Source organism: Caretta caretta, chromosome 24, assembly GCF_965140235.1.
Source record: "Caretta caretta isolate rCarCar2 chromosome 24, rCarCar1.hap1, whole genome shotgun sequence".
NCBI lineage: Eukaryota > Metazoa > Chordata > Testudines > Cheloniidae > Caretta > Caretta caretta.
In genome coordinates, this window is record NC_134229.1 from 7,752,863 (window position 1) to 7,763,482 (window position 10,620).

The 10,620-nt window shown below is 47.9% G+C and overlaps 1 protein-coding gene across 1 annotated transcript; it reads right to left on the reverse strand.

Annotated features, from left to right (window-relative positions):
* Nucleotides 1–305: 305 nt before the first annotated feature.
* On the reverse strand, nucleotides 306–5,755 carry MCL1 (MCL1 apoptosis regulator, BCL2 family member). The gene is made up of 3 exons (XM_048827794.2): nucleotides 5,084–5,755; nucleotides 2,707–2,954; nucleotides 306–2,097 (listed from the first exon to the last, which is right to left on the reverse strand). Exons 1-3 carry the CDS (start codon nucleotides 5,718–5,720, stop codon nucleotides 1,981–1,983), a joined length of 1,002 nt encoding a protein of 333 aa, XP_048683751.1. The 5' UTR covers nucleotides 5,721–5,755; the 3' UTR covers nucleotides 306–1,980.
* Between the last annotated feature and the right edge of the window lie 4,865 nt (nucleotides 5,756–10,620).

Genomic DNA, 10,620 nt, shown 5'->3' on the forward strand with positions numbered 1-10,620 from the left:
TAGAAAAGCTACAATGCTTTGTCATCTGTGTAACTTGATGCAACAGCTGGATGCAAGCAGAAGTGGGACTGCGGTAATAGGTAGTGCTAAGCCCTGTGAGAGCTACCCCAGGCCCCTGTACAGTATATTCATTCATACTATAACTGAAGACTTCTGCTACCACTGTAGGCTGGAAATTACATGCACATTAGAGAGAGAAGTTCACTACAATCACAGCATACACTTGGCCACAAAATACTGTTATGGGGTGCTACTGCCTTAACTTCCAGGCAGAGGAACAGCAGCAAGATTTAACTGTGCAGAAGTGAACAAAAACCACTTTATTGACAAGAGTAGGACGCTCATTTATTATGTAAACAAGCAAGCCTGATGCTAGCACCATGTTTGAAGTCTAGGCTTTGTTTTACATTAGCTTCCACTTCAACCCTAATTCAGTCTGAACAAGATTTTAAATACAGTGAAGACTAACATACCTCATTTTGCTGAAAACCCAAAATTTAATATGAAACTATTGTGCATACAGAGAGGGAATCAACTGGCTCAGTTCAAAAAAAAAATTAATACCAGATTACTCCCTGCAAGCCTGTCCAGAGTGAATGTGAGAAATAGCTACTGAAGGATTGAATTGAGTATGTCAAATTAATGGATTCATGGTGCTAACTGCAGATTCAATCCAATTTAGTTGTTTTATTTAGTTTGAGAAAATGCTTACATTCAAATTAGCTTAGTTTTGAATCAAGACTAAAAAAATAGGTCAAAATAAAACATGACTAGGAAATAGCCAACAGTGGCTTCCAGAACACTCACCCAGCCATTAAAGAGTCAGGAATAATCCAAAGATTAAAACAATCTAATAAAAAAACCAAAAACTCGTGCTGCGGCCAGCAAGTCATAGGGAACACAGGCATCAGTCACATAGCCAAACTTCGCCAGAGAAGCCTAGCAGTTTTACTAGAGTACATGAGGAAGAGACACTTTGTGGAAGTCAGGGTAAGAGAGAAGCAAAAAAGGAAATGCTGTGTACAGCATTTCAATAAAGGGATCTGGACTCACTCTAGCCATCTCTCTCAAGAGATCATCTCTGTAAAAATGTACATATTTTACAGTTTTATAGACATTTACAAAGTTCTCTGTACAAGCCTCCCCACCCCCTGCGAAGTTGTTTTTTTTGTTTTTTTACATACTTACAACTGCACTCCCTCTCTTTATGACTGCAGGTGTTCTTTGAGAGTCATAACAGAGGTGGCAAATAATGGCCTAAGGAGCTCTACTGGCAGCCTGTTAAAGTTGGCTAGCTACAGCAAGGTCAGGGCTTCTCAGCTTTCAAGATGACTGTACCCCTTTTCACTGCTGATGGAATGTAGGCATATTTCAGCAAAAGTTCCACTCACAGCTGGTATATCTGGTTATACCCAGAATATACCTTTTTGCACTTCTAACTCAAGACACAAGCCACAAACTTAGAGACTCAATGGGTCCACAGGACCCTAGTCCACATTTCCAGTGAGCTATGATCACAACTCAGAGCGAAGGAAATGAAACTCATTCCGTATACAGCCATCATACCAAAACTAATAAAAGCCTCTAGACAGTCCGGAGTAAGAGCCGCTGGTGCTTTTGTTGACTTGAACAGGAGCTGTTTCCCTTAGTGACAAGACTGCACTTAAAAACAGTACTCTTAGCATCCTTTCACAAGGCTCTTCAAGGAAGCAGTATTACTTGCTTCATTTTCTGTTCTCTTTAGCAAAAAAATCCTCTTGTTGGTACTCTCAGTCAGACTGCACCACACTACCCTTTCAGGGGGGAAGGGGAGGGAGGGGGAAGTCACTCAGTGAGATTCCCAGATGTTATTCTCTATGTTCCCTTGAAGTACAGTGTCATAGGTATTCTTTCACAGCAGGAAGTGTGCAGTTCACTAACTCCAGATGCAAAGGAGAGCTAGTCCACCTCGCATTTAGGTCATTTATATCATTCCATGGCTCATCGCATCATGTAGGCCAAGCTTGCTCCCAGTCCAGCAAAGCCTGCAAAAGCCACCAGAACATTCCTGATGCTACCTTCTAGATCCTCTACACGGAAGAATTCAACAAATCCCTCCTGGAAGAAAGAAGTGAATTATTAATGTCTAACATTAGCCATTTACCTGGGGTGGGGTGGGGGGGGGGGGAGGGGAAGGGGAAAAAGAGGTGCTCACAATGCAATTTGTCTTTATGAAGTTCTCATAACAGTAGCATCCCTGCACACCACCAACTGGGGACTAATCATGACAAACTTGTACCAAATACAGAAGCAACTCAGTACATTCTACCTGATTAAGGGAACCTGTCTAGTGGCTTGAGTGTGGAATTTGGCTCTAATTGCAGAATACTCATGGCATGACAGAACTCAATTCACCTTTGCACCTTCTGATTCCTATCTTTAATTTGGGGATAATGTCCACAGGGCTTTCAGATATATGGATGAAAGTGCTCCAAGTGCAGAGTAACATCATAAAACACCATGTATCTTTATTACACCAATTAAGTGATTCATAATCCGCTTGCACTGCTCCAGCCAGTAGTTTTAAGTGGATTGGTAAATCATCCTGTATACCTTAGGAATGTACAAGCACAGGTGTCACCAAGTGTCAGCCAGAGATAGGCAATTACTACTAGACTTATGGACAACTTCATTAACCACATTCAGTCCCTGCAATCTCTCACTTACCCAGCCTCTTTGGTTAACTAGCCAATCTCGTTTGCCTGTGACAAGCACATCTGTGATGATCCCTGCTAGTGTGTTGATGCAATTCTCCTGGTTTATGCTCTTCAGGTGTTTTGCAACAAAGGCACCAAAAGAGATGAGTGTCACAATTCTACCCCAGTTTGTTACTCCATCATTGAAAACATGGGTTGCAACGGCAGTCACCGACTTCAGATCCTCCTCGTTCTTGATGTCTAGCTTCCGAAGCATTCCTGAAGTAAGAGATTAGCAGAAGAACATAGTGAGTTACTTTTGTAGTCTCAGTGTAAGCAACTGCAAATACTATACAATAGGTAGCATAAACACCAGCAAAAATATCTGCCTTAAAGGCTAGACAACTATTGTATATCCTTCCTCCCAAGAGGAAGAGAGGAAGATGGGGAAACCATTATCTCCATGCATGCAGGCATTAAGTCTGGAAGCTTTAGTACACAATTATATTAGCATGAGCTATTTTAGTTAGTTAAATTCTTTTTGAGACAGGGACCTAAAATGAAAGCGCTGTGACACTGCACACTTAAGCTTTGGGAAAAACCTCTGTATTAGCCAAATCACAGTACCCTCCTCCTCACTGGATTTAGAATGACAGATCAAACAAAACCAGTTTCTTTTCAGCCTGTCTTTTGGCCTCTCCTTGAACAGGCTAGGTGAGTTAGAACAATTATGAAACTGTCACTCCTTTATTATGTTTATTAAAAGGAAGTCCAACCATTCTGACCCCAGGGCTCCCTTGATGAATTAGCATAAATTAGACATTTGAAGCTACTTTCTTGTTATAGTTAAGATTTACAGGATTCTTCTCCAATATTAGTTCCCTATTCAGCACCAGGAGTTAAAAGATTAGTTATCCAAAAATACTGGTTTATCCCAGCATTACTCAAACTCATGAAAGAGGTACCATAATTTATTCAGGTGGCTTAATGCCAACTGTAAAGGCTAATGAATTCTATTCCCAGGGAACTAAACCCATTTAAAGTCCTTATCTTCTTTGATCTTAGTAAAAATATAACCCTGTGGAAAGTCTACAGTATCTCAAATACTTTAGACTCTTCTAAAATTTAATGAGTTATTTGAGCTCTCTCTTCAAAAAAGAAAAAAAAAGTTATAATATTGCTCAAAAGTAGGAGTTTTGGGACTTCATATTATGGTAAGTACTGTAACATGTGACTTACACAAATTTCATGAAAAAAGTTTTCAAAGTCTGGCATTTCAATAGAACCTGACGAACTCAGAGCTTAAGGTAAAACTGAAATTCTGTTTTGCTATTACTCAGACACTAGAATAGAATTGAAGAAAAATGTGACCTTCAGAAGTTCCCAGAAATTTCAGACTGGAGTATTACTAATCAAGAAGATACAGGACACCCAGCCATGGACATGGACTTTAGCGTTCAAATTTCTGTAGCTATTTTAAGACTACTGTGCAGCATTACACACTCAGGGTGAAGCTGGTGTAAAATGCTAGAATAGTGTAATGAGAGAGAGAAGTCAGAATAAATACTTGCTAGCACTTCTGTTCTACTGCAGCCTAGAAAACAAAGGCGACTAATCCATAACTGGCTAACCTTTGGACAAGATTTACAATATATTTGCATGTTTGCCCACTTTCTGCACCCTACTATGGTTAATATGTGACAATCTAGTTTTGCAGAAGTTAAAGGGTTTTCCCCACCCTCTAGATAAACAAGGTTTAGTTTCGTTTTTGAAGAAACGAAGGTTATTCTTTCCCAACGGCTTCTGAAAGAATGCCCCGTAACTGGTGCCAAGAGCCCCGCAGCCCAGCCTGCTGCATGCAGCTGACCCCTCTCCCAGCCCTGCTTCCCGGGGCGGAGTCTCCAGTCCCTAGATCAGTAGTTGGCAACTTTTTTTCATTTGCGGAACCCCCCCCCCCGGATATCTTGCAGGGCGCCCAGCTGCGGAGCAGAGGTTGAAAACCACTAGCCTATGGCAAGGCCAGCCTGGCGCGGACCCTTTAGCCACAGGGGTCCACGGAGCACAGGCTGAAAAACCACCGCCCGCGATCGCCCCAAAACACCCCCCCGCCCCCGAGGTGACTCAACAACCGCTGCCTGATACAGGCCACCAGCAAGGTCCCCACCTCCGCTCGGCAGAGGGGGGCCCACAGCGCGGGAACGCCCCGCCCCGCCCCGGCAGCTCCCCTCAACTGGGATCCAGCCAACAGCGGCAGGCCCCAGCCTGAACCCGGCTCCCCCAGGCCCCCGCCTCTCCAGTGCCGGGGCCAACTAGGAGCAACCCGGGTCCGCCCCCGCCGCCATCTTGGAGGCCGCCGCCCCCTCGCCCCGCCCCTCTTCCCCCCCGGGCGGCCCGGCCCCGCCCCTCACCTTGGAAGGCGATCTGGTGCTTCTCCATGACGCCGTCGCCGACCCTCCGCAGCGTCCCCAGCGCCTTTTCCATGGCGGCGGGGCCCGCGCCCCGCGGCCCGCTCGGCAGCCGCTTGTGGAGCTTCTTGCCGCCGGGCCCGCCGAGCTCCGCGGCCTCCCGCAGGTAGCGGCTGATGAGCTCCAGCGAGTCCCGGTACAGCCCGTCCAGGTCGTCGTCGTCCTCCGCGGGCGGGGTGCCGGGCAAGGAGCCGGCGGCGGACGGCGACGGCGGCGGGCCCATCCTCTCGGCGTCGGGGTCGCAGCCGTCCAGTTCCTCTTCCGGCCGCCACAGCGAGGCCGGCCGGGGCCCCACGGCCACCAGAGCCGGCGGGGGCGGGGTGGGGGAGCCGCTCCGCGCGCGGGGCCCCTCGCCAATCAGCGCGCGGGCCCCCTCAGAGCGGCCGTTGGGACCCCAAGCGGCTCCGCCAATCAGCGGCGCCGGCCGGCCGGCCTCCGCCGGAGGGCCGGGGTCCCGCGCGCCTGGGGCGGGAGGGCCCCCCGCGCCGCTCGGGGAGTCCGGCGGGGAGGGGGCCAGCGCCGGGCCGCTCCCGCAGTACAGGTTGAGGCCGATCACCGCGTTCCGCTTTAACGCCAACATGGCGCCGTCTGCACCCAGGTCGGACAATCAGTGAAGGCGGGCGGGGGCAGCGCCGTATATATAGGAGAGGGCGGGCCCCACGGGCCAGAAGGGGAAGTGATGAATGGACTGGCTCATCGAAGGCGGGGCCTGAGGAAGCGCTGGCGGGGGGTGGGGGGGCTGGCTGTGATGAATGAGTGGGGGGGGGGCGGCGTGGAGGGGAGCACGGAGGCAGGAAAGGGGGGGAGGAGGCAGGAGAGTCTGGTTTGGGGAGGGGGAGGGGAGAAGGGGGGGAGGGATCCAGGCAGCGATGGAAAAATCCAGCCTCGCTGGCTTTGCGCCTCCTGCGGGTGGGAGGGGGGGAAGCGACTCTCTGAATGCCTGTGGGTTTCCCCACGCTGTTCCCGGAGAGGGGACATATTTTGGTTCTCTTTTAAAGAAAAGAGAGAGAGAGAGAAAAGGGCAATTCTGGACTTTCCAATTGTTCTCACCGCAGATCTATCAATCCTTAAACTTTAAAAAAAAAAAAAAAAAAAAAGGGTGGGGGGGACCCCAGATCATAAAATGTTCCCCTCGTGGGGGGTGGGAGGGGGAAAAAAAAAACCCACCAGGATTTAGAACCAAAAAAGAGCACTAAACGGGTAGGCGATGCCTGCGTTCTTGTTAGCGTCATTGCAAGGTTGGTCCCAAACAAGCCCACTTTACAGGGTGCTACGTAAAAGGCTTACTTACAGGCCTCGCTTCAAACCATCCTCAGGGAAGTGCAGCCTTCTCTGGGATGAATCCTGCCAGCCGCTTAGCAGCGCACAGCAACATCGTACCCAATGTCAGGACAGGGAGTGAAGGAAAGCATTGTAGCCAATGGAAAATGAAGGAACTGTGCAGGGTATAAGTGTCAGATTAGGAATACAATGAAGACACCAGGGATAACACACTGAGGATATGTCTACATTGGAGCTGCTACAGCAGCACAGCTATATACTTATGATGTTAATATTGTATATTATATATCGTGGGTAAGAAATATTCAGTAAGCCAGATGTTTTTTGCACAAAAGCAATTTACTAGGTCACAATAGGCCATCAAGGTCTACCAATGGGTCGTGAGCCCAAAAAAGTTGAGAACCACTGCCCTAAGTGCCCCAGTATTGCCAAGGTGGACTACACCAAGTAGGGGGAATGAATTGTTTAGAGTAGGGGTCTCAAACTGGGAGTTGGGACCCCTCAGGGGGTCATAAGGTTATTACATGGGGGGGTCACGAGCTGCCAGCCTCCACCCCAAACCCCACTTTGCCTCCAGCATGTATAATGGTGTTAAATACACAAAACAAGTTTTTTTAATTTATGGGGGGGGTCGCACTCAGAGGCTTGATATGTGAAAGGGGTTACCAGTACAAAATTTTTTGAGAACCACTGGTTTAGAGGTATAATTACGAGACGTGGTGAAATTGAGCTAGATTTAACAGGTGGTGGAATAGCATCCCAAGCGAGGTGCTGGAAATGTCATTGCTTGAGAGTTATAGCTACACTGGACAAAACACTAGAAAATGTGGTGTATGGAATACCATGACTCTTACGTGGCTAGATCAGACCAAATACATCTTTTCCAGTTTCTGTGATTTCATGGGAAGGATTACTGTGCAAACCTAATGCTGCCTGCTCTTGTCTACACTGGAACATTTCCCTTAACAATTTCCACCATTGTAACCATCATTATTATTAATTACCTCTACTTGCAGTAGCAACTAGCAGCCCCAGTCACAGACCAGGACCCTGTTGTGATAGGTGCTGTGCTGTGCACAGGACAAAAAGGTGATCACTGCCCCAAAGAGCTGACAATCTAAGTAATGGTGCATCGCTACTGGTGTGTACTGTACTGTCCCAGATACTAAGTGTGATATGCAAGCTATCACTTAAATCCACTTCTGTACCAAATGACTGGAGGAGAGCTAATACGACACTACTTTTTTTAAAAGGCTCCAGAGGCGATCGTGGCAATTACAGGCCGGTAAGCCCAACTTCAGTACCGGGCAAATTGGTTGAAACTATAGTAAAGGACAGAATTATCAGACACATAGATGAGCATGATTTGCTGGGGAAGAGTCAACACGGCTTCTGTAAAGAGAAATCATGCCTCACCAATCTATTAGAATTCTTGGAGGGGGTCAACAAACGTGGACAAGGGTGATCCAGTGGACTGTACTTGGATTTTCAGAAGCCTTTCACAAGGTCCCTCATGAATGATTCTTAAGCTAAGTAAGCAGACATGGGATAAGAGGGAAGGTCCTCTCATGGATCAATAACTGGTTGAAAGACAGGAATCAGAGGGTAAAAATAAATGGCCAGTTTTTAGAATGGAAAGAGGTAACTAGTGGTGTCCACCAGGGCTCTGTACTGGGACCAGTGCTGTTCAAACATATTCATAAATGATCTGGAAAAAGGGGTAAACAGAGGTAGCAAAATTTAAGATGATACAAATTACTCAAGATAGTTAAGTCCAAAGCAGTCTGTGAAGAGTTACAAAGGATCTCGCAAATCTGTTTGACTGGGTGACAAAATGGCAGATGAAATTCAATGTTGATAAATGCAAAGTAATGCACATTGGAAAATAACCCAACTATATATGCAAAATAATGGGATCTAAATAAGCTCTCACCACTCAAGAAACAAATCTTGGAGTCACTGTGGATAGTTCTCTGAAAATAGCCGCTCAATGTGCAGCAAAAAGAAAAGGAATACTTGTGGCACCTTAGAGACTAACAAATTTATTAGTCTCTAAGCTGCCACAAGTCCTCCTTTTCTTTTTGCGGATACAGACTAACACGGCTGCTACTCTGAAACCTGTCAATGTGCAGCAGCAGTGAAACAGGTAATGTTAGGAACCATTAGAAAGGGATAGACAATAAGACAGAAAATATCATAATGCCACTCTATAAATCCATGGTATGCCCACACCTTGAATACTGTATGCAGTTGTGGTCATCCCATCTCAAAAATGAAAAATTAGAATCGGAAAAGGTACAGAGAAGGGCAACAAAAATGATTAAGGGTATGGAACAGCTTCCATATGAAGAGAGATTAAAAAGAGTTTGGAAAAGAGATGACTAAGAGGAGGATATGACAGAGGTCTATAAAATCATGAATGGTGTGGAGAAAGTGAATAAGGAAGTGTTATTTACTTCCAGGGATCACCCAATATAATTAATAGGCAGCAGGTTTAAAACTAACAAAAGGAAGTACTTCTTCACACAACACGCAGTCAACCAGGGGATGTTGTGAAGGTCAAAACTACAACTGGGTTCAGAAAAGAATGTGATACGTTCCTGGAGGATAGGTCCATCAATGGGTATTAGTCAAGATGGTCAGGAATGCAACTCCATTGTCTAGGTGTCCCTAGCCTCTGACTGCCAGAAACTGGGAGTGGATGATGGCAATGGAGGTGTGAGGGGGAGATCACTCAGTGATTGCCACATCTGTTCATTCCTTCTGAAGCCCCTGACATTAGCCACTGTCCAAAGACAGGACACTGAACTGGACGGACCATTGGCCTGACCCAGTGTGGCTGCTCTGATGCTCGTATGTTACTCCCTGATCTGTAACAGTCACTGGGCAGTGGGATATACCCATGGGCAGCGGGTGAACCCCCATTTTGGGGAGGCTAACCTGCTGGCCCTGCCCCTTCCACCCAAGGCCCCGACCCTTGCATGCCAGAGCCCCAAAACCTGTCCCTTGATCCCAGAGCTAGGCCGAGCTGCTCCCGCCCCCCACCAAGTGCCAGGCCAGCCCCAACACCAGGTTGAGTCAAGTCGTGCCCCAGAACGCCAGGCCGAGCCACTGCCTCCTGCCTGAGCACCGGGCTGAGCTGCCCCCCACCCCTGTGCCGGGCAGAGCCGGCGCCCCACCCCCCATCCAAGCTGGTGGCCCCAGTGCCTGGCCAAGCCACCTCACTCCCCCGCCAGCCCCCTGCACCCGCTGCTTGCTCTCAGTGTCCCTCCTCACTCCCCTGCCCTCGAGGAGCAGCAGGGACTTGGGGGGTGGGAAGTGGAGTGCAGGTAGGCAGCAGCAGGTGGGGGGGGGCCTTCTGGGAAGAGGCAGGGTCACCGCAGCCCAGGTGTCCCGGGGTGGGGGCAGCTGTGCCAGGGAAGGCAAAGCCTTCCCTGACCTTTTATACCCGCCATCCATGGGTATACCACATAATGAAGCCCACAGATATGAACACCACATCATGGAGACCTACTTGTCCTTGAGTTACACAGATAATATGCAGTCCTGTCTATACTAGCACCCCACCACAGCAATGGTGAGAAATCAAACTCCTCAGGTGCACATTGCCTTTCTGGTCTGGGGTATGAAGAGGTGAAATGAGAGCAAGCTGTGGAGAGGGGATTTACTCCAGATGACTGTTTCTCCCCTCCCTTTGCATGGTTGTGAGCATTCAGAAAGGCTTTGAAGTAGGTTTTGCATTTAACACTTGGCTGATGAGAGGGGTGGGGAGGGTTGCCATTCACACCTCCGCAGCTGCAGTTGTTACTTTGGTTACATCTACACTAGAGACCTTGCTGTGGCACATCGGTACGTATGCAGCTTCACCGATGTAAGATCTCTTGTGTAGCTACTCTATGTTGATGGGAGAGAGCTTTCCCATCAACAGAATTAAACCACCTCCAACAAGCAGTGGTAGCTATGGCCGTGGGAGAAGTTCCTAAAAGGCCTTACACATCCCCCAAGCTGCCATTCCCACTGGGGCATTATAAAAACACGCAAGTAAGCAGGAGAGAGGTCCATGTGTGTAAACTAGTGCAGTGTTCAGGGTGCAAGCTCGAGCTCTGACCTTGGGCAAATCACTTAGAACATATCTACATGGGAACAGAAAGTGAAGCTAAATCCAATGTAGCTGGACTGGAGCGAACCCCAGCTGTAGA